The sequence below is a fragment of the Oncorhynchus nerka genome, linkage group LG22, assembly GCF_034236695.1.
Source record: "Oncorhynchus nerka isolate Pitt River linkage group LG22, Oner_Uvic_2.0, whole genome shotgun sequence".
Classification (NCBI taxonomy): domain Eukaryota; kingdom Metazoa; phylum Chordata; class Actinopteri; order Salmoniformes; family Salmonidae; genus Oncorhynchus; species Oncorhynchus nerka.
The window spans coordinates 67454852-67479733 of NC_088417.1; the positions used below are offsets into that span (position 1 = coordinate 67454852).

At 41.2% G+C, this 24882-nt stretch overlaps 1 protein-coding gene across 3 annotated transcripts in view; it reads right to left on the reverse strand.

The window, feature by feature from the left end:
- Nucleotides 1–24882, reverse strand: part of LOC115105535 (active breakpoint cluster region-related protein-like) — a 250947-nt gene that overhangs the window by 141752 nt on the left and 84313 nt on the right. For all 3 annotated transcript variants that reach the window (XM_065007331.1, XM_065007332.1, XM_065007333.1), the window contains exon 2: nucleotides 18121–18299. In XM_065007331.1, coding sequence (XP_064863403.1) covers nucleotides 18121–18299 — 179 coding nt within the window. The remainder of the gene's footprint in view (nucleotides 1–18120; nucleotides 18300–24882) is intronic.

The following is a 24882-nucleotide window of genomic DNA, read 5'->3' on the forward strand; positions in this document are numbered from 1 at the left end:
CAAATTCTGAGGGAGCGTGCAATTGGCATGCTGGCCGCAAGAATGTCCACCAGAGCTGTTTCCAGAGAATTGAATGTTAATTTCTCCTCCATAAGCCGTCATTTTAGAAAATTTGGCAGTACGTCCAACCGGCCTCACAACCACAGACCATGTGTATGGCGTTGTATGGGTGAGAGGTTTGCTGATGTCGAAGTTGTGAACAGAGTGCACCATGGTGGCGGTGGGGTTTTGGTATGGACAACAGACAATGAACACAATTGCTTTTGATGGCAATTTGAATGCACAGAGATACAGTGATGAGATCCTGTCGTGCCATTCATCCGCCACAATCACCTCATGTTTCAGCATGATAATGCACAGCCCCATGTCTCAAGTATATGTATACAATTCCTGGAAGCTGAAACGTGCCAGTTCTTCCATGGTCTGCATACTCACCAAACATGTCACCCATTGAGCATGTTTGGGATGCTCTAGATCAACGTGTACGACAGTGTGTTCCAGTTCCCGCCAATATCCAGCAACTTCGTACAGCCATTAAAGAGGAGTGGGACAACATTCCACAATCAACAGCCTGATCAACTTTCTGCAAAGGAGATGTGTCGCGCTGCATGAGGCACATTGTGGTCACATCAGACAGTGAACGGTTTTCTGAACCACTCCCCTACTTTTTTTGTTGTTGAAGGCATCTGTGACCAACAGACGCATATCTGTATTCCCAGTCGTGGAATCCATAGATTAGGGCCTAATACATTTATTTCAATTGACTGATTTCCTTACATGAGCTGAAACTCAGTAAAATCTTGAAATTGTTGCATGTTGCATTTGGAAAGTATTTAGACCCCTGGACTTTTTTCACATTTTGTTAAATTACAGCCTTAATCTAAAATGAATTCAATTGTTTTTTCCCCCTCATGATAATACCCCCTAATGACAAAGCAAAAACAGGTTTTAGAAATTTTTGCTAATGTTTTAAAAATAAAAAACTGAAATATCACATTTACATAAGTATTCAGACCCTTTACTCAGTACTTTGTTGAAACACCTTTGGCAGCGATTACAGCCTCAAGTCTTCTTGGGTTTGACGCTACAAGCTTGGCACACCTGTGTTTGGGGAGTTTCTTACATTCTTCTCTGCAGATCCTCTCAAGCTCTGTCACGTTGGATGGGGAGCGTCGCTGCACAGCTATTTTCAGGTCTCTCTCGATGTTCGATTGGGTACAAGTCCAGGCTCTGGCCGGGCCACTAAAGGACATTGAGACTTGTCCCGAAGCCACTCCTGCGTTGTCTTGGTCATATGCTTAGGGAGTTTGTCCTGTTTGGAGGTGAACCTTCGCCCCAGTCTGAGGTCCTGAGCACTCTGGAGCAGATTTTTAATCAAGGATCTCTGTACTTTGCTCCGTTCATCTTTCCCTCGATCCTGACGAGTCTCCCTGTCAGGCGGCCAGCTCTAGGAAGAGTCTTGGTGGTTTCAAACTTTTTCTATTTGGGAATGATGGAGGCCACTGTGTTCTTGGGGACCTTCAATGCTGCAGATATTTTTTGGAACCCTTCGCCAGATCTGAGCTCTATGGACAATTCCTTCGACCTCATGGCTTGTTTTTTTTCTCTGACATGCACTATCAACTGTGGGACCTTATATAGACAGGTGTGTGCCTTTTCAAATCATGTCCAAATCAATTGAATTTACCACAGGTGGACTCCAATCAAGTTTTAGAAACATCAAGGATGCTCAATGGAAACAGGATGAAGCTGAGCTCAATTTTCAGTCTCATAGCAAAGGGTCTGAATACGTATGTAAATAAGTTATCTGTTATGTATTTTTAATCAATTTATTAAAAAAATTATAAAAACCTGTTTTCACTTTGTCATTATGGGGTATTGTGTGTAGACTGCTGAGGATTTATTTTTATTTAATCCATTTCAGAATAAGGCTGTAACGTAACAAAATGTGGAATAAGTCAAGGGGTATGAATACTTTATGACTACACTGTACATATAGAAACAGTCTCCATTAAACAACACTCATACAGTAACTAGCCTACATTCTCATCATTAATAGTTTTCAACCCAACACTAGATTCTCATCACTGCTCAATCAACAGCAAATAATGATTTTAGTCTCCCTGGCAGGAATGTATAGCCACTATTTCCTTGTTCACACTGCATGCCTTAATGCTCAAATCAGTTTTGTTTTTCTATTCTGTTTTGGAATACTGACTGTCCAAATGGCAAGTTACAAGTGACCAAATCAAATGTGTGTTCAGACAGCAGTCATCTGCTGCACTACTTGTCATTGTAACGCCAGGTGTGTGCACAGTCTTTTTCCACCATTTCACCCAGTGGGTGGTGCTATAAGACACCATGGGTGTGGGTTTCAAAGTGCAAGGACTGTCTGATGCATGTCAACACACACACACACACCTTTTTTGCACTATTGGTTAGAGCCTGTAAGTAAGCATTTCACTGTAAGGTCTACACCTGTTGTATTCGGCGCATGTGACAAATACACTTTGATTTGATTTGAGCAAAGCCTGAGCTATTAAGATGGGGGGGTGAGCTGCTGAGCGGGAGCTGCCCTCCCATAGGGGTGTCAGGACAGAGAAGAGCTTGGACTGGGCTGAGCGGGAGCTGCCCTCCCATAGGGGTGTCAGGACAGAGAAGAGCTTGGACTGGGCTGAGTGGGAGCTGCCCTCCCGTAGGGGTGGGAGGGCCAAGAGACAGTAACAGAACAGAGTTCTCAGGTTAGGAAGTAGGGTTTGAGGAGAGCCTGACATTCATGAGAGCCCATGAGCGCAACATGTCTATAGGCTATGCAATTGCAGGAGAAAACTGTGATGGCCACTAATAAAAAGACGAGGATCCCATCAGCTTTCTGTAGGCTAGGCCTACTATATTTATTTCTCAACTTTCCTAATATTAAGCACATTGCTTATCTTTACAACAGGAGTATAGCCTACCTGGCTGGCATGAAAATAAACCACGGGAAAAGGATCCTCCATTCGCTATTTAAGTGCATAAATGACATGTATTTCCTCCCGCTGCCCCGGTTTCGAGCAGGTGCATTATAATGGTCCATTCTAAATAAAAACAAATGTCACATATTATTTAGTATATGTAAAGACAAGATTTTGTGTGACTTACTCAAATCATAGTCGCACACCTCATGTAGCCTAGCCCATAGGCCTATTTGTTTTAATGAGGTTTGTATCACAACTAAAGTGGCCAAATAACTTCTTAAAATTAAGCAGATTCATCCGCTTTACAAGGGGGTTAGAGCCTAACTGGCATTTATAAGCAGTGCATGAGTTTCAAATTTGGGGACGATAATTTTCACTGTAAAAATGCACCTTTATAATAAAAACATTACATGCATAATTGCATTTGCGGTCACTTTTGATAATGGTGTTTTCCGCTAATGGAAAATTTGCGCTTTTAGCCTAACTACAGTACCATGTGTGCATTGCTGCGCTTATAATGTGACGAAATAGCCTAGTAGTTTTTGATGCTAATGGTTGTATAAATGTGGGATCTATCGCATCCCACAACTGTCCCTGACTATGTTTGGAAAAAGTATTTCTCGCACAGAATAGAATAGGTTGACTTTTGTACTATGGGGGATTGTAGATTGACATAGACTAGTGCTTTTGCTGTTCGTTAGGCCTCATCTTGTTGGCTGAAAGTAAATGTGGACAGTTCTTCCAATATCTTCAATATGCACCTCGGAATTGGATAAGGACACACGCAGTTGCGTCCACGATGTGTCTATCTTCACTTGTAGCCTGTGAGAAAGACCCGATCACGTGATGGAGAGCCATGTGAGTGAAAGACGCTTTGGATTACACAGCACACGCAGGGAGAAGGGCACAACTCAGCACTACGGCCTGCAAAAGGCATGTTTTTTAGGTTGCATTACGGCCACAAAGGGGATGTCACCATGACATTCGAGGCATTATCAAGTGCTTGTCAAATTGTGAATGAGAGACTATTGGAGTGAGTACAGCCTGCCCAGAAAACTAAGCAGAGCTCATGCCTTTCAAGCAACTTTTTCAAATCATCATACAGTCATGAAAAAGTTTGGGCACCCCTCTGAGGATGCATAATAATTTACTTTGTCGTCACAGAAAATGATCACAGTGGCATGCCATTCATTTTCTAATAAAAGCTGAGTACTGGGGTATTGTCCAGACAAAGATTTTTAGTGTAGCAATATTAAGTTGTATGAAATTAAATGAGATGTGAAAAATAGGCTATGCAAAAATGTGGGCACCCTTGTCATTCTGTTGATTTGAATACCTGTAACTACTTAGCACTGATTAATTGGAACACACAATTGGTTTGATGAGCTCATTAAGCCTTGAACTTCATAGACAAGTGCATCCAATCATGAGAAAATGTATTTAAGGCCAATTGCAAGTTGTTGTTCTCTTTGACTCTCCTCTGAAGAGTGGCAACATGGGGGCCTTAAAACAACTCTCAAATGACCTGAAAACAAAGATTGTTCAACATTATGGTTTAGAGGAAGGCTACAAAAAAGCTGCCAGTGTCCAATGTGAGGAACATAGTGAGGAAATGGAAGACCACAGGCACAGTTCTTGTTAAGGCCAGAAGTGGCAGGCCAAGTAAAATATCAGAGAGGCAAAAGGCGAAGGTTGGTGAGAACGGTCACAAACAGTCCACAGACCACCTCCAAAGACCTACAACATCATCTTGCTGCAGATGGTGTCACTGTTCTGGAATGGCCATCCCAGTCCCCAGACCTGAATATCATTGAGAATCTGTGGGATGATTTGAAGCGGGCTGCCCATGCTCGGCAACCATCAAACCTAACTGAACTGGAGAAGTTTTGTAAGAAGGAATGGTCCAAAATACCTTCACCCAGAATCCAGACACTCATTAGAGGCTATGGGAAGCGTCTAGAGGCTGTTATTTTAGCAAAAGGAGGATCTACTAAATATTGATGTGATTTTTCTATTGGGGTGCCCAAATTTATGCACCTGTCTAATTTTGTTTTGATGCATATTGCACATTTTCTGTTAATCCAATAAACCTAATTTCACTACTGAAATATTACTGTGTCCATCAGTTATTTGATAGATCAAAATTAAATTGATGATCCAAACACCCAATTATTTATAAATGGAAATCATGGAAATTGTCAGGGGTGCCCAAACTTGATGAGACTGTAATAGTCTCATCATGCAGCCTTACAATGTATTAAAAATAAAAACATTTAGCCCAACGTTTGTAGAACTACTAAAGTTACATAAATAACTCTAAATTAAGCATTTAGGAGTACCTATTTCTTTGTTAACAACTCACAGATTAGCCGCATGTGCGCATTCCCTCAAATCGCTTGGAGAAAATAGTTATATTTTATTAGTTTTTAAAAATGGCTTGTAGGCGTGTGGAAGCCAGGAGATGCCAAATGTCTTTGATAATTAACGGTAAATTTCTGTGAGACCGACAGTGATTTGTTTGAGAATCACTAGCTGACGAAATTCGTTACCGCCACAGCCCTAATCATGGCTAGATTTAATCTAATTTCACTGTGATTGGTGAGTCAACATGCAATAATACCTGTATACTGTCAATCACAGATGTATGATTTGCATTTAGATGAACAAAATCAGATGAACTGTTCCCTGTCCATTTGCAAAACAAATGTTTAAAATACTTCAGGTCAGTATGATCAATGATCATGCCATAATACATTGATGTGCATGATATGTGTGTGAGTTGTACAGTAGTAGACCGAGCTGCATAAACTGTGTTAACATCTGTCTCTCTCCCTCTACTTCACAATATGTAGACCTCTTCAACTACTAAAAACAGACTTTAATCCAACTGAAGCAATCTATTAATGTGTGTGATATAGTGTGAGTTTTACAGTATACCTAGCTTCATAAGCTGTATGTGTGTGAGCATCTCTCTCTCTACACCAATGTGATAAGTACTTTACACTACTGAAAAAATAAAACAAGTTAAGACTTTAAAGACTTAAAACTACTTAAGTATTTTTGGGGGGGAATCTGTAATTTACTATTTATATATATATATATATATTATATATTATATATATATTATATATTTATATTTATATTTTTGCCGACTTTTACTTCACTACATTCCTAATGAAAATTATGCACTTTTTACTCCATTCATTTTCCCTGACACCCAAAAGTACTTGTTATATTGTTAGAGGAAAATGGTCCAATTCACACACTTCTCAAGAGAACATCCCTGGTCATCCCTACTGCCTGATCTGGCAGACTCACTAAACACACATGCTGTTTGTAAATGATGTCTGAGTGTTGGAGTGTCCCCCCTGGCTATCCATCAATAGTGTGCCGTCTGATTAGCTTAATATAAGGAATTAGAAATGGTTCATACTTTTACTTTGATACTTAAGTACATTTTTGACACTTAAATATATTTAAAACCAAATACTTTTGGGCTTTTACTCAAGTAGTATTTTACCGAGTGACTTTCACTTGAGTCATTTTCTATGAAAGTATCTTAACTTTTACTCAAGTATGATATTTGGGTACTTTTTTCACCACTGTTTTTTTTATATCTATTTTTTTTAATACATTTGGCATTAGCATTGCTAGCTTCATTAAAAACTGTTAACTGATTTGGGATGTCCTTGGTCTTATCTATTTGTTAGAGTGCCTATACATGAGGCCAACTTTACCATATTATCATGGAGGTATACTTGCAATCCCAGTCTCATTACTTTGTGTAAATAATATCTCCTAACTTTAAAAATGCTAAATTCGAATACAAAATAAATTGCTTAGCTTATATTTCTTCTGTGTCTGGATGAAATAGCAAACATGATGGGAATTCAGCGAACACATTACTTCATCTTTGTTACTAATCAAATCAAATGTATTTATATAGCCCTTCTTAGATCAGCTGATATCTCAAAGTTCTGTACAGAAACCCAGCCTAAAACCCCAAACAGCAAGCAATGCAGGTGTAGAAGCACTCCCTGAAGAAACAGTAACATCCATTCTGTAGTTTGGCAGATGTAATAGATTTCGTTCTCAGTGTGTGCACCCTTGTGCTCACTGAAATCTATGCCCACTGTGGAGAATAGCATTTCCCAATGGGCGAAATGGCGTGGAAAGGGCCTCCCGAGTGGCGCAGTGGTCTAAGGCACTGCATTGCAGTGATACAAGATTCTGGGTTCAAGTCCAGGCTCTGTTGCAGCCGGCCGGCCGGCTTATGTGTTCTGACCATTGCCTCATGAGTCATCCTTTGCAGATCAATTTGCTGTGTAAGCCCACTGCAGAAGTTACTGCTGCAGAGGAAATGTCTGTTGGTGCGATGTCTCTCTCCCACCACTAGGTGGAGATGGAGCTGTACCACTGGCCTGTACTGAACCATAGTACATGAGGAAGGAAACCTGTCACAATGATAAAGATATGACTGCAAGCTACTCTGTTGGAACAACTGACAATGTTGTTCTCTTCAGCATGAAGTAGAGATTCCAGGTGTATAAAATAAGTCAGTTAGACTAAAAGCGGTCGCTCCTTAGTTGACAATACAGTGTGACGTAACACTACAAACCACACCCCAGGTCTCAGCTTTTTTCCCATAAACTTTTTACACACATTCCATTTTTGTGTGGCTGTTTCACATGACCTTTCAGTCAGCCTGAGGCCTTCGTGGAAGATAGAGCTCAGGACGGGTTCAGCTCTGTCCCTGCAGAGAGCCCAGTGTGTAAGGATCGAGAGACACACCTGTGCACACACACAGTGCTCCTAACCTACTGTCACTAATACCACCACTGACATTAGTAGTTACCCCTTGGGCCCTGCTCACTGAGGACGTATTCCCAACAGCTGGGTTAGTGTATTACCATTCAGACAGTCATTAAAGTCAGGACTATTTCTTGTCTCTGTCATACGTGTTATTTATATTAAACTGATAGCAATGCTGACATATATGGGTTTTCTGCTGTGCTGAGTTCTGACATCCTAGGCATGTTCACACTGCACCTTAGCCCAGGGCTAAGAGCCTGCTTAGTCCTGGGCTAAGGGAGATCTTAGCCTGGGGTTAAGCGAGTGTTCACACTTACACTTTCTTAAGTGGGCTAGCATCAACCTTAGCCCTGGACTAGCTGGCCCTGCTCTGGAGCAGGGTTAGCACAGACTTTTCAGGGCTAGCCCCAGAAACACAGTCCCAAAATAGCCAGTGTGAAACAAGGTCAAGAACAACACAGAACTTTCACTGTCCAATCACAAAAGCTGCACTTTCGCTTATTTTGCATATGCTTGTGATGCCTGTGACGCGTTCTGCAGCTACATTTTAACTATTTCATATTTTCTTCTGAAAACAAAATACGAACTTTCGTAACTTTTCTTTTGACATTTAATTCGATATTACAATCAATAAAAATAATAGTAATAATATTGCATGAATTTTGCCTGGATGAGAAAAGTTTGTCTCATCCGTGGACAACATTCTACGTACAGGGGCGAGATCACATTTCAAAAAGTGAAACAGTTTCCGATGTCAGACAGCAAGGTTTACAAACAATCACTCTTGGAAACAAAATGCTAGATTAGAAGCAAGAGGAAATAATATCTTAATAAATTATTTACTTATAACATTGGTTGTGTCGCAGAGATAGATTGTTGGTCGCATGCTGTGTTTGTTCGTTAGCTCAGGGCTTTGGAATACAAGTGTGAATCCTTAGCCCATGGCTAAAGCTCAGCCCAGGGTTAACAAATGCTTGTGTGAACACAGGATAATCTAGCCCAGGGACAGTCTTAGCCTGGGGCTAAGAACCATGCAGTGTCAAAAGGCCTATGTCTCAGAGAGAGGACAGCAGATTGTAACTTAGTGCTAATAGCTACCGATGTCATGCCGAGGATGTGAATGAATGCAGCACCTGCAGTGTTACTGTGAAGACAGAATTATAGTGGTTAATTACATTGGAATACAGGAAGTAGGCTGCTGTGCAGAAGAAATATCAGCCCACAGAGAGATGCACAAGATTGAACTTCACTCAACTTTCTAGAGCAGTGGTCACCAACCGATCAATCTCCAAGGCATTCCTAGTCGATCGCCAAACATTTCTGTAGAAAACCCAATGATAAAAGCCTTGTTCCTATTTTTTTTTTGTCTCGGGCCGATGTTGGTAGGTGCACCCGATTCAGCTGCCCTGCGCCTTCTCAGCGGGCCAAGAGATAAAATCAAGTGCACCATAGGCCTACCGATGGCCAATCGGATGGCTCAGATTACCATGTCTACCATAACTTAGCACACATAAAATAAAGCTACAGAAAAGTTGATACTGTGAGATTTCAAAACGTTAAAAAAAAAGACTACAGAGACTCAACAAATACAGTAAAGAGCTGCTGTTTTATGAGTAAGTTCATGTTTAAGTTGTTACTTTGTATTCAACGCTTTCATAACCTATAAAATGTGTGTTCTTCCTATTTCCACTCAGCACTACAATAAGCACTGCAGCAGTAATGAATGAGTAGGAAAGTGCATCTATGGGCTTGCGTTGCTGTTATTGTTAGCGGCTTGGGTTTTTCTAATATCGAGGAATATTTCACTTTCTCTGTTCATAGGAATAACAACATGAATTTGTGTACAAGGCAGAAATAATGTGGTGTGACTCGAGTTTCGCCATCAGCTGAGATCAAAACAAGAGCTGCATGTAGCCACATGTGCACGTTGTTCATATCCTTTGCTAGTTAGTGAGTTATTAGCCCAGTTCTAGATCATTTGTAGTCAGCAATAGGGGAGTGATTGCTTCCTACAAAAGCACAAAACGTGTACATTTCTCGACATCTTTGAAAAGTGAGTCAGGTAGAGCTGTTTTTGTCCTAAAGGGGCAGTGTTGTATTTTGAGAGAGGCTTGGATGAGCTAAGTAGCCAATAGGTAGCATAATGTGTCAGATTTTCTGTAATAATGGTATGGGAATAATAATGCATTTTATTGGTGGTTTCTTGCTTCAAACAACACAAACATGTCCAGTCACCTCATTCTCTGAAGGACAAGTGGATAAACAGATTAATGTCAATGCCCTGCCTATTTTATTTTTTTAAGTCTCATGGAATGTAGGCCTACATTGAACACCACACATTGGCTGCTACTGTAGGCTGAATAATATAACACCTATTTCCATGTTAAAATCTTATGGGATGCATTTTCTCCATCGTTTTTTTATGTGAGTCCACTGTGGTAGGCCTACATTATGATCAAATAGCCACTCTAGCCTAATTGGCCACTTAAAACTACAATTTAAAGTAGTTACAGCCTCAGTGTTCACAGTAAACACGCACTAGAAGTCGCACAGATGTTTCACAACGTTCAAGTTTGCGCTCAGCAGAAAAATATTAGAGGGAACATTGGTTGTGACCACAATGAATTACTCTCACAGTAGGAATAAGAAGTGTTTGCAGCAAAAGCACTGAAAGGAGTAAGAAGTAACCCGGCCCCAGACCTTGCAAGCCGGAGTTGTGCACCTCTGCAATACTGTCCTTTACGCCAGTGTGTGTGTTAGGGGTGAAACGCTACGTGTATTCGTATTGAACCGTCCACGGGTCCACGGTTCGGGACGCACTGCGAACCGAATAATACATTAATCATATATTATAGCTAGGAAAATATATATAAACACACGTCATTGTAAAAAAAATATATATATTGCATAAACCACTGGCGTATAGATTGACGTTGGAAAAATATCAAAATATTTTTTTATTTGATTAAGTTGTTTCATCTCGTAGCTGTATGCTGCTCCGCTCATTAGTTATTTCACTCCAGCGAGAACAGAGCTGAGAGACTGTCGTAGCAGCAATTAACGTAAACTCACCACATTCCATACAAACGTGCGCAACCGCAACATTCAAACGAGGCTACAAAGAAAACTAATGGGACTGTAGCGACTGTGTTGACTTCAAAACCGGGGGTGTGAACTAGGTTCAAGTGTTGATCGACATGGTAATGGCTCTATAGTCTTGGAGAAACGGACCCTCCGTTACATCTAGACGTGTCATGTCGTAACATACAGCACGCATAAAGCAACTATTTCTGTCTTACAATCTCTCTCTACCAGGTGTGGCACTCCTCTCATCCTTTAAAAACATGAAATGGCCAGTGACGGGGGTAAGGGGGGATACCAAGTCATTTTTTGAGTCATCATTGCATGTGATCATCATTCTCAACGCTGCTGTTTACTTCTAAGATCACTTTAGCACCGGCTAAGATTCAAATTCGACACAAAACTACAAATAGGTATGTAATGACACATTATATAAACTCTTTATAGTGTTTTATTTACATTTTAGAGGTGATAAGGTGATAAGTTGGACAGATCGAGTGAAAAAAAGCTATTTTCCCACACTGATCTCTCCTTCTCACTATCAGGCATTAGTTTCGCTTCCCCACCCGCCATTTAAAAAAAAGACCAGACTGGGCTCATTGCCTGCTTGAATTATGCAGAAACGGGCAGTGTTTAGGTCATGTAATTGATTCTGTTGGAAAGGGGAGAAATTGTGCTTTACAATGGTATTGACATTACAGTTGATCTGGAAGTATTACGTTTTTGGGGCGCTAAAATAAGGGCAATTGTACGGACCAAGGCAATGTACGAGTTTACGTGAGTTTACGTTAGCTTATGATGGAATTAAAAGTTAGCTAAATGCAAAGGAGCAACATGGCGAGCCAGAACTAGAAGACGCCCCAGTATCATTCAGGTCTGCCTTCTGGCAACATTTCGGTTTCCCTGTAAACTATAACGGGGATTGCCCGTTAACGAGTGGTGGATAAAACTTCTACAACATGTAGGCTCTGTTCACTACCGATAGACTATTAGAGTGGTGGATAAAACTTCTACAACATGTAGAAGTGGTGGATAAAACTTCTACAACATGTAGGCTCTGTTCATTACCGATAGCCTATTAGAGTGGTGGATAAAACTTATATAACATGTAGGCTCTGTTCATTACCGATAGACTATTAGAGTGGTGGATAAAACTTCTACAACATGTAGGCTCTGTTCATTACCGATAGACTATTAGAGTGGTGGATAAAACTTCTACAACATGTAGGCTCTGTTCATTACCGATAGACTATTAGAGTGATGGATAAAACTTCTACAACATGTAGGCTCTGTTCATTACCGATAGACTATTAGAGTGGTGGATAAAACTTCTACAACATGTAGGCTCTGTTCATTACCGATAGACTATTAGAGTGGTGGATAAAACTTCTACAACATGTAGGCTCTGTTCATTACCGATAGACTATTAGAGTGGTGGATAAAACTTCTACAACATGTAGGCTCTGTTCATTACCGATAGACTATTAGAGTGGTGGATAAAACTTCTACAACATGTAGGCTCTGTTCATTACCGATAGCCTATTCCAGTGGCAATATGAGTAACAAGACTACTCATTTGCGCCGACATCACCCCAAAGTGCCATTCCGTGGGACTAGGTGAAAAAATGAAACGGCAACCACTTCTCCCCACAGCCTTCATTCAGGCAACAATAATGAGGCCGACTCCGGTAAGGTTAGAGAAAACAACTCAGCAATAGCAAAATTCATAGAGGCAGATATGAGTCCCTTCTCTGTGGTAGAGATGGCGGGGTTCAGAAACATCTTTAAAGTGGCCGAGCCGCACTTTACTATTCCTTACTGTACACATTTTTCCCCAGACATTAATACCTGTCTTATACAAAAAAACTTTTAAAAAATATCAACTTGAGAGCGAGTTGTGAGAAACGCGATCTGTTGCTTTAACAACAAACAGTTGGACATCTAGAGCTACCTTCCTGTAAGGCTCGTTTCATTACGGCAGCGTGGGAGGTAAACAGCCATGTGTTTCAAACACTTCCCCTTGAGAGGAGTCACACCAGTGTAAACTTGGGGGAGGAGCTAAGGGAAGTAGTTGCAGTGTGGAAGTTGGAGAGGGATAATGTAGCGATTCCTGTGACCACTGACAACGCTAGAAATATTGCAAATGCAGTTGCACTAGCTGAATTGGGGCCACAGATAAGATGCTTTGCTCACGTTATTAATCTAGCATTTCAAAAAGCAATGACAGTGAATCCAATCTCTCACCTCATAGGACAGATCAGGAAAGTGGTATCCTTCTTTCATAAAAGCACAACTTCTGCACATGTTTTCAAGACAGGAGATGCTGGATCTGCCAAACCACAAACTAATCCAAGATGTCCCTACTAGATGGAAATCAAGCCATGACATGGTTGAGAGGTACCTTGAGCAGAAAGTTGAGCTGTATTCTACACTGACTGAACAAGCTGTGAGGAAGAATGTCAAAGATATTGTGACTTTGTCTGAAAATGACAAACAAGCAGAGGAATCAAAGTGTGCAAACCTCTCAAAACAGTCAACACTGAAATGCACAGAGCATTCCATCTGTTTCCATGATCCATGGGGGAACAACGTTTGACAAAACGACTTACATACACTAATACAACATTAAACAAAACTATAAACAGACAGACAGTACAACAATTACATATTACATTAAAAACACAAACATCTCGACTAAAAACAGCTGGCCTAAAAACAATTACATTCTTCTATGATATATACATCGATCAAGTGTTTAAACTCCACCAACAAAACTAGATCATCACATTTTAAAATGTTCAGGAGAGAATTCCAGGACCACGGTGCTAAGTAACTCAAACTATTTCTACCATGACCTGTTCTAATTTTTGGTACTGTTAGAAGCAAATCAGAATGTGACCGTAATTGATATTTATTTACTGACCTGACTAAAAAAAGAACAGAGATAAAATGACCAGCCAACAGCGCTGTAGAGATCACAATGTGTTAGACGTTTCTGATTTGTAATGAACCTGAGGGCTGCATGATACGCTGAGGCCTGCATATATATATATATATATATATATATATATATATAACATCACTAAAATCTTTATTTAACCAGGTAAGCTAGTTGAGAATAAGTTCTCATTTACAACTGCGACCTGGACAAGCTAAAGCAAAGCAGTGCGACACAAACAACAGAGTTACAAATGAAATAAACAAACATACAGTCAATAACACAACAGAAAAAAAGGAAGTCTATATACAGTTTGTGCAAATGGCATGAGGAGGTAAGGCAATAAACAGGCCATAGTAGCAAAGTAATTACAATTTAGCAGATTAACACTGGAGTGATAGATGAGCAGATGGTGTGAAAGTAATGATACTGATGTGCAAAAGAGCAGCAAAGTAAATAAAAACAATATGGGGATGAGGTAGGTAGTTTGGGTGGGCTATTTACAGATGGACTATGAACAGCTGCAGCAATCGGGTTAGCTGCTCAGATAGCTGATGTTTAAAGTTAGTGAGAGAAATGTCTCCAGCTTCAGCTATTTTTGTAACTCGTTCCAGTCACTGGCAGCAGAGAACTGGACGTAAAGGCGGCCAAAGGAGGTGTTGGCTTTGGGGATGACCAGTGAGATATACCTGCTGGAGCGTGTGCTACGGGTGGGTGCTGTTATCGTGACCAGTGAGCTGAGATAAGGTGGAGCTTTACCTAGCAAAGACATATAGATGACATGGAGCCAGTGGGTCTGGCGACGAATATGTAGCGAGGGCAAGCCGACTGGAGCATACAGTTCGCAGTGGTGGGTGGTATAAGGCACTTTGGTAACAAAACGGATGGCACTGTGAAAGACTAAATCCAATTTGCTGAGTAGAGTATTGGAAGCTATTTTGTAGATGACATCGCCGAAGTCGAGGATCGGTAAGAGAGTCAGTTTTACTAGGGTAAGTTTGGCGGCGTGAGTGGAGGAGGCTTTGTTGCAAAACAGAAAGCCGATTCTAGATTTGATTTTGGATTGGAGATGTTTGATATGAGTCTGGAAGGAGAGTTTACAGTCTAGCCAGACACCTAGGTATTTGTAGTTGTCCACGTATTCTAGGTCAGAACCATCCAGAGTAGTGATGCTAGTCGGGTGGGCGGGTGCGGGCAGCGATCGGTTGAAAAGCATGCATTTGGTTTTGCTAGAGTAGTTGGAGGCCACAGAAGGAGTGTTGTTTGGCATTGAAGCTCGTTTGGAGGTTAGTTAACACAGTGTCCAAAGTAGGGCCAGATGTATACAGAATGGTGTCGTCTGCGTAGAGGTGGATCAGGGAATCACCCGCAGCAAGAGCGACATCGTTGATATATACAGAGAAAAGAGTCGGCCCGAGAATTGAACCCTATGGTACCCCCATAGAGACTGCCAGAGGTCCGGACAACAGGCCCTCCGATTTGACACACTGAACTCTATCTCCGAAGTAGTTGGTGAACAAGGAGAAGTAGTCATTTGAGAAACCAAGGCTATTGAGTCTGCCGATAAGAATACGGTAATTGACAGAGTCGAAAGCCGTGGCCAGATCGATGAAGACGGCTGCATAGTACTGTCTTTTACCGATGGCGGTTATGATATGGTTTAGTACCTTGAGCGTGGCTGAGGTGCACCCGTGACCAGCTCGGAAACCGTAATGCACAGCGAAGAAGGTACGGTGGGATTCGAAATGGTCAGTGATCTGTTTATTAACTTGGCTTTCAAAGACTTTAGAAAGGCAGGGCAGGATGGATATAGGTCAAAAACAGTTTGGGTCGAGAGTGTCACATCATTTGAAGAGGGGATGACTACAGCAGCTTTCCAATCTTTAGTGATCTCGGATGAAACGAAAGAGAGGTTGAACAGACTGGTAATAGGGGTTGCAACAATGGCGGCGGATAATTTTAGAAAGAGTCCAGATTGTCTAGCCCAGCTGATTTGTACGGGTCCAGGTTTTGCAGCTCTTTGAGAACATCTGTGATCTGGATTTGGGTGAAGGAGACGCTGGGGAGCGGGCAAGTAGTTGCGGAGCTGTTGGCCGGGGTTGGGGTAGCCAGGAGGAAAGCGTGGCCAGCCGTAGAGAAATGCTTATTGAAATGTTCGATTATCATGAATTTATCGGCGGTGACCGTGTTGCCTAGCCTCAGTGCAGTGGGCAGCTGCTCTTGTTCTCCATGGACTTTACAGTGTCACAAAACTTTTTGGAGTTAGAGCTACAGGATGCACATTTCTGTTTGAAAAAACTAACCTTTCACTTTCCTAACTGACTGTGTGTATTGGTTCCTGACTTCCCTGAACAGTTGCATATCGCGGGGACTATTCAATGCTATTGCAGTCCGCCACAGGATGTTTTTGTGCTGGTCGAGGTCAGTAAGGTCTGGAGTGAACCAAGGGCTATATCTGTTCTTAGTTCTACATTTTTTGAAAGGAGCATGCTTATCTAAGATGGTGAGGAAATTATTTTTTTTAAACGACCAGGCATCCTCGACTGGCGGGATGAGGTCAATATCCTTCCAGGATACCTGGGCCAGATCGATTAGAAAGGCCTGCTCTTAGAAGTGTTTTAGGGAGCGTTTGACAGTGATGAGGGGTGGTCGTTTGACAGCGGACCCATAGCGGATGCAGGCAATGAGGCAGTGATCGCTGAGATCCTGATTGAAAACAGTGGAGGTGTATTTGGAGGGCAAGTTAGTCAGGATAATATCTGAGGGTACCCATGTTTACGGATTTAAGGCGGCCAAAGGAGGTGAACTGATGGAATTACGTTTGTGGAACAGTCGTGGTGGTACCGCGGGGCGCCATGTCGACAAAGGGACCGGGCCAGATGGCGAAAGAGGTATTGTAGTTGTGGAAATTTCGTTTGCTAGCCGGGAGAGGCGCCTGGCTCAGGGCTAGCTTTGTGGCTGGGTCACTCAGTGGCAGCTAGCTAGCTGTGAGGATCAATGGTCCAGGGTTTACGGCAGAAATCTGGCGTTGTAGTGGAGAAAAACAGTCCGAGGCTGGCAGGTATTATCCAGGCTAAAAAAACGTCTGGTGCCTGAGCAGAGGGTATAGGCCGCGAGCAGTGGCTAACAATGACTAAATATCTATTAACTTAGATAATTGGCTGGCTACATTTTGATGAAAGTTTTGGCTATAGGGTCTAAAACAATAACAGATTCGTGTCACATTGAGTGAGGCGGGTTACCGGAAGGTATATTTATTTTAAAAATGGCAAAAGAGATTGAAAAATAAATTGGAATATATACAAAAAAGACGAAAAATACAAAAAATAAACAAGAGGACAACAAACCAAGTCTGCACTGCTACGCCATCTTCATCTGAATTAGATGAACCCGCTAAGGGGTGTCATGACTGCTATCAGAGTTAACCTGGAGCCTAGATATGCTGACCCCGGTGTCAAAGACTTCTTACACAAGAGCACTGCTTTGGACTCCCGGCTCAAGTCCCTACTGCACCTGGATGCTGCTGCTCGTCTGAGTCTGAGTCACAGCAGAGATTGTGACCAATATACAACAGATATTTTATTTATTTTGTTAATGTGACATTTATTAATTAGTGATTTAACAATTAACGATAAAGCAACAATTGTAATTGTTATAATAGTGTCTGGGGAGTTGTTCACGACACAGGAGCAGGGAACCAAGTCAAAGGTCAAGGTCATAGAGGAGGAGGTGACCTCATACAGGGAAGTGGACTGTATTCCCCAGATGCTGATCCACTTACATGGTGCTGATCCACTTACAAGACCAAAGAGTTAATATAACCTCATGTTGCCATGTTAGCAAGACACTACCTGGCTGTGCCTGGGACCTCTGTCCCTAGCGAGAGGCTATTCTCCACAGCAGCTGACATTGCCACAGCAAGCCGATCTGTGCTCACTGCAGATAGACTAATCTTCTTAAAGAAAAACTTGAAAAAAATATAAACTTTTTATCAGATTTTCAAGTAACCAGTCTTAAGTGGTCCTATTTTGTCTAAGGCACTGCTATGTGACTTAATTTGGATATATGCTGCTGGACTATGCACTCTTGTTGAAATTCTGTTTTAATTGACTGTTTTATTTTCTGTTTTAAATGACTGTTTTATTTCATGTTATAAGACAGACACTGCTGCTTTTTGTTGTCCCTTTGTTTCCATCTGCTCCTGGGAATTCAAGCTACCCATGTTTACGATTATAATACATGGAAAATACCGAACTGTGACACCACCGTGAGTTTTGTCAACTCTTTCACCCCTAGTGTCTGTGCGTAAACGCATGTGTGTATGGGACTCACCCCGGGCAGCAGGTCCTCTGCTGGGACAGGGGAGATGGCATCTCCATCAGGGCCGCATGCACACAGGCTGGGGGAGATGGTGGGGGACTCGTCTATGAAGGGCATGGTCTCTGAACCGTCCTGACTCTTATGATCCTCTGCTGCATCACCGTCATACCCGTCTGTGTTATAGTTGAAATCTGAAGGAGAGAGAGAAGGGTTAGGATACAGTGCATAAAGAATGATGGGAAACACAGACCCATGTTGAAGAGAGAGAGTAAGATGGAGAGGGTGGGTCGAGAGGGTGGGTGGGGGAGAGAGAGGGTGGGTGGGGGAGAGAGGGTGGGTGGGGGAGAGGGTGGACAATGAGAGTGCGAGAGGGAGAGAGAGCGAGAAGGGAACTAATGTGGGAAATGTGTAGGCTGGACATTCTGGACAAGATAGATTGAACCTGCCCCAAAACAAGCTAGACACAGCTGAATGAATACTGTAGTGCAAAAACTAGTATGTTATCCAGGGCTATAGGCTACTACAGAATAACTACTACAATACAGAGCAGCCGTGGCATTACTAGATAATGCCATTCCTGAGGATACTTGAATAAGCACAAAAGCACATATAGTACCAGTCAAAGGTTTTAGCACACCTACTCATTCAAGGGTTTTTACTATTTTCGACATTGTAGAATAATAGTGAAGACATCAAAACCATGAAATAGCACATATTGTCACGCCTTGGTCTTAGTATTTTGTGTTTTCTTTATTTATTTGGTCAGGCCAGGGTGTGACATGGGTTATTGTGGTGTGTTTTTGTCTTAGGGGTTTTGTGGGGTGTCTACGTAGTCTATGACTGCCTGAGGCGGTTCTCAATCAGAGTCAGGTGATTATCGTTCTCTCTGATTGGGAACCATATTTAGGCAGCCATATTCTGTGAGTGTTTCGTGGGTGATTGTTCCTGTCTCTGTGTTTGTTTTCACAAGATAGGCTGTATAGGTTTTCGCGTTTCGTTTGTTGTTTTGTATATTATTGTTATTTCATGTATCGTTCATTTTTTCATTAAAGAACATGAGTAACCACCATGCCGCATTTTGGTCCGACTCTCTTTCAACAGACGAACGCCGTTACACATATGGAATCATGTAGGAAGCAAAACGTGTTGACATTCTTCAAAGTAGCCACCCTTTGCATTGATGACAGCTTTGCACACTCTTGGCATTCTCTCAACCAGCTTCATGTAGTTACCTGGAATTTATTTCAATTAATAGGTAGGTGTGCCTTGTTAAAAGTTCAATTGTGGAATTTCTTTCCTTCTCAATGCATTTGAGCCAATCAGTTGTGTTGTGACAAGGTAGGGGTGATATACAGAATATACTGTAGCCCTATTTTGTAAAAGACCACGTCCATATTATGGCAAGAACAGCTAAATAAGCAAAGAGAAACTACAGTCCATCATTACTTTAAGACATGAAGGTCAGTCAATCCAGAAAATTTCAAGGACATTGAAAGTTTCTTCAAGTGCAGTCACAAAAACCATCAAGCGCTATGATGAAATTGGCTCTCATGAGGACCGCCACAGGAAAGGAAGACCCAGAGTTACCTCTGCTGCAGAGGATAAGTTCATTTGGGTTACCAGCCTCAGAAATTGCAGCACAAATCAATGCTTCAGAAAGTTCAAAACAGACACATCAACTGTTCAGAGGAGACTGTGTGAAACCACTACTAAAGGACACCAATAATAAGAAGAGACTTGCTTGTGCCAAGAAACACGAGCAATGGACATTAGACCGGTGGAAATCTGTCCTTTGGTCTGATGTGTCCAAATTTGAGATTTTTGGTACCAACAGCCGTGTCTTTGTGAGACGCAGAGTAGGTGAACGGATGATCTCCGCATGTGTGGTTCCCACCATGAAGCATGGAGGAGGTGGTGTGATGGTGCTTGGCTGGTGGCACTGTCAGTGATTTATTTAGAATTCAAGGCACACACAACCAGCATCGCTACAACAGCATTCTGCAGCGATATGCCATCCCATCTGGTTTGCACTTAGTGGGACTATCATTTGTTTCTCAACAGGACAATGACCCAACACACCTCCAGGATGTAAGGGCTATTTGACCAAGAAGGAGAGTGATGGAGTGCTGCATCAGATGACCTAGCCTCCACAATCACCCAACCTCAACCCAATTGAGATGGTGGTTTGGGATGTGTTGGACTGCAGAAAGCAACTTGAACATCCAAAAGCAACTTGGAATGCTTTTCCAACAGTCTTGAAGGAGTTCCACATGTGCTCATGCTGAGCACATGTGGTAACTCCTTCAAGACGGTTGGAAAAGCATTCCAGGTGAACCTGGTTGAGAGAATGCCAAGAGTGTGCAAAGCTGCCATCAAGGCAAAAGGTGGCTACTTTCAAGAATCTCATATAAAATATATTTTGATTTGTTTAACACTTTTTTGGTTACTACATGATTCCATGTGTGTTATTTCATAGTTTTGATGTCATCGCTAGTATCCTACAATATAGATAAGTCAAAAAAAAGAGAAGCCTTGGATAAGTAGCGGTGTCCAAACTTTTGACTGATACTGTACATAACCAATGTAATGTTTTGTAAGATGTAACTAAGACAAAATGAAACAGACTGTGGGTATTGGGTGCCTACAATTGCACACTACAGTGGGTTAGGTCGCAAGCCCATAGTAAGTCAATAGAGCTAACTGGCTAGCTACTACTGTTATCTTCTTGATGCACACATCCCATTAGCGGGATCATTTGTGTCAACATCTGCTGAATTGCAGAGCGCCAAATTCAAAATAAATTACTAAACATATTTAATTTTCATGAAATCACAAGTGCAATATAGCAAAACACAGCTTAGCTTGTTGTTAATCCACCTGGCGTGTCAGATTTCAAAAAAGCTTTTCGGTGAAAGCATACCAAGCGTTTATGTAAGGACCTCTCTCTCAGCAGACAAAACATTACAAACAGCTAGCAGCCAAGTAGATTGGTCACGAAACTCAGAAAAGCAATCAAATGAATCGCTGACCTTTGATGATCTTCGGATGTTTGTACTCACGAGACTCCCAGTTACACAATAAATGTTCCTTTTGTTCCATAAAGATTATTTTTATATTCAAAATACCTCCATTTGGTTGGCGCGTTATGTTCAGAGATCCACAGGCTCGAGCGGTCACGACCGGCCAGACAAGAATTCCAAATAGTATCCGTAAAGTTCGTAGAAACATGTCAAATGTTTTTTTATAATCAATCCTCAGGTTGTTTTTACAATATATAATCGATAATATTTCAACCGGGACTGTAGCTTCTTCAATAGGAGAGAAGGAGAAAATGTCTGCTCCAAACTGTTGCGCATGCAAAATGCTGCTGGCACCGATGTGATCTTTCAAAATAAAAGCCTGAAACTATGTCTAAAGACTGTTCACAACATGTGGAAGCCATAGGAAAAGGAATCTGGTTGATATCCCTTTAAATGGAGCGAAGGCAGGCAATGGAACAGAGAGCTTTCAGGAAAAACAGCACTTCCGGGTTGGATTTTCCTCAGGTTTTCACCTGCAATATCAGTTCTGTTATACTAAGAGACAATATTTTGACAGTTTTGGAAACTTTAGAGTGTTTTCTATCCTAATTTGACAATTACATGCATATTCTAGATTCTGGGCCTGAGAAATAGTTTCATTTGGGTACGTTTTTCATCCAAACATCAAAATACTGCCCCCTACACTCAACAGGTTATCTATCCAAATAATTGTTAACTAGCTACCCACAAAGAACTGACATCTACCTTGGATACCATTGGTTTTAGTACATTTTTGCCTGTTTACTATCTAGTTAGCTACATTATTACAATTCACATATAGCTAGCTGATAGTTCCAGTATGAAGTAAAACATTTGCCCCTGAACAGACAGTTAACCCACTGTTCTTAGGCCGTCATTGAAAATAAGAATTTGTTCTTAACTGACTTGCCTAGTAAAGGTAAAATAAAGGTAAAGTAAAACATTTAAAAATGCTTTCTGTATATCTTGTTTCATCTCTATTGCCATTGTCCTGGCTAGATGGAGGAAGGTTCAGTAAATTGGTTCGTCCATTCTCAGTCAATATGGCTACGTGGCTCGGAGAATGCACTTGGAGCATGAGTGTGGAGCACGGTAGTATGCATATTATTAATGTCTAGGCCCTTCAGCTAGAGAGAGACTGGCTAGAAAGCCTCTCTCCACAACACACAGTAGTATTGAAAGGATCTAGCTGTGATGACCAAATTGAAAATTAAAGCAGTGTCAGAGAGAATTTGAAATCCTCAGTGGCATATAGGCCTACATAGACAAGAGGCCTAATATGAACCGGACCCAGAGGGGTGGGAACAACCCATGTGTCAGTCACTGACGTGGTTGACAACACAGCTAATGGACCACCCACCTGTCACTCAACTACTAGGTCCTCCCCATACACCACAAGGGCTTGCCTGTGTTGCCATGCAACGCGCCATGCCATCTGTTGTGCTGGGTGACAAGGGCATGAGAGCCAGCTGACTGAGCACAGGGCTATAGAGCCATTCTAACTGCAGCCATATGGCTTTATATGCTTCATTAAGCACTGCTTATTCAAAACATAAACCTTCTGTACATGACTGGTAAATTCAAACTCATGTGAAGCCCTATGGACCCCTTTATATTCCACAGTGTAAATCTTAATACAGCATCATTGATTTGTAATAAAACGTGAGGCCAGCAGCCTGTCATCGTTGCCAGTATTGGCTATTAAAATATTGCCATTGTGGTGTCTGGTAAGTAAAATATGTCAAGGAAAATCACATGACGGGGAGTTTACTTATTTTGTACATAATGTTGCTGCCACCATCTCTTATGACCGAAAATAACTTCTGGACATCAGAACAGAGTTTACTAACCTCGAACTTGAAGAAGCTGTAGACCACACCATCTACCAAGAGAGTTCTCATCTATATTATTCGTAGACGTCTACTTACCACCAAACTGATGCTGGCACTAAGACTGCACTCAAACAACTCTAATAAGACCATAAGCAAACAAGAAAATGCTCCTCCAGAAGCGACGCTCCAAGTTGCCGGGGACTTTAATGCACTTAAATCAGTTTTACCTTAAAAAAAAACTTTAAAAACTTAAATAAGTTTTACCTCATTTCTACCAGCATGTAACATGTGCAACCAGAGGAAATAAAACTATTGACCACCATTACTCCACACACAGCTCTTCACCGCCCTCCATTTGGAAAATTCTTAGCATAATTATATCCTCCTGATTCCTGCTTAAAAGTCTAAACTAAAGCAGGAAGTACATGTGACTTGCTCAATACGGAAGTGGTCAGATGACACGGATGATACACTACAGGACTGTTTTGCTAGCACAGACTGGAATATGTTACGGGATTCATCCAATGGCATTGAGGAGCATACCACCTCAGTCACCGGCTTCATCAATCGCTGCATCGACGACGTCGTCCCCACAGTGACCGTAGAGGTCGACCTAAGACGATTTTTCAACACCGATACCGATTATTGGAGGACCAAAAAAAGTAAATACCGATTATTGAAGATAGATAGATACGCACTTGTAATAATGACAATTACAACAATATTGAATTAATAATGAACACTTATTTATTTTTAACTTAAAATAATACGTAAATAATATCTATTTAGTCTCAAATAAATAAGCATTCAATTTGGTTTAAATAATGCAAAAAACAAAAGTGTTGGAGAAGAAAGCAAAATTGTAATATGTGCCATGTAAAAAAAGCTAACGTTTAAGTTCCTTGCTCAGAACATGAGAACGTGAAAGCTGGTGGTTCCTTTTAACATGAGTCTTCAATATTCCCAGATAAGAAGTTTTAGGCTGTAGTTATTATAGGAATTATGACGCGTCGACTATTTCTCTCTATACCATTTGTATTTAATTTACCTTTGACTATTGGATGTTTTTATAGGCACGTTAGAATTACCAGCCTGATCTCAGGAGTTGTTAGGTTTGAAGTCATAAACAGTACTGTGCAGCAAGCATTGCTAAAAGCTGCTGGCAAATGCAGTAAAGTGCTGTTTGAATGAATGCTTACAAGCCTGCTGCTGCCTACCACCACTCAGTCAGACTGCTCAATCAAATATCAAATCATACATTTAATTATAATAATCACAAGAAATACGAGCTTTTGGTCATTAATAGTCAAAACCCGGAAACTATCATTTCGAAAACAAAACATTTATTCTTTCAGTGAAATACAGAACCGTTACGTATTTTATCGAATGGGTGGCAACCCTAAGTCTAAATATTGCACAACCTTCAATGTTATGTCATAATTACGTAAAATTCTGGCAAATTAGTAAGCAACGAGCCAAGCTGCCCAGACTGTTGCATATACCCTGACTCTGCATGCAATGAAGGCAAGAGAAGTGACACAATTTTCCTAGTTAAAAGAAATTCATGTTAGCAGGCAATATTAACTAAATATGCAGTTTTTTTTTTTTAATACTTCTGTGTATTGATTAAGAAAGGCATTGTTGTTTATGGTTAGGTAAATCTGTGCAACAATTGTGCTTTTTTCGCGAATGCGCTTTTGTTAAAGCATCACCCATTTGGCAAAGTAGGCTGTGATTCGATGAGAAAGGACAAGCTAGTTAACCTAGTAATATCATCAACCTTGTGTAGTTAACTAGTGATTATGATAAGATATCAAAAAAATCTAAGATAAGTTTATGCTAGCAAGGAACTTAAGGCCAGCATCCCAGAGTCGCCTCTTCAC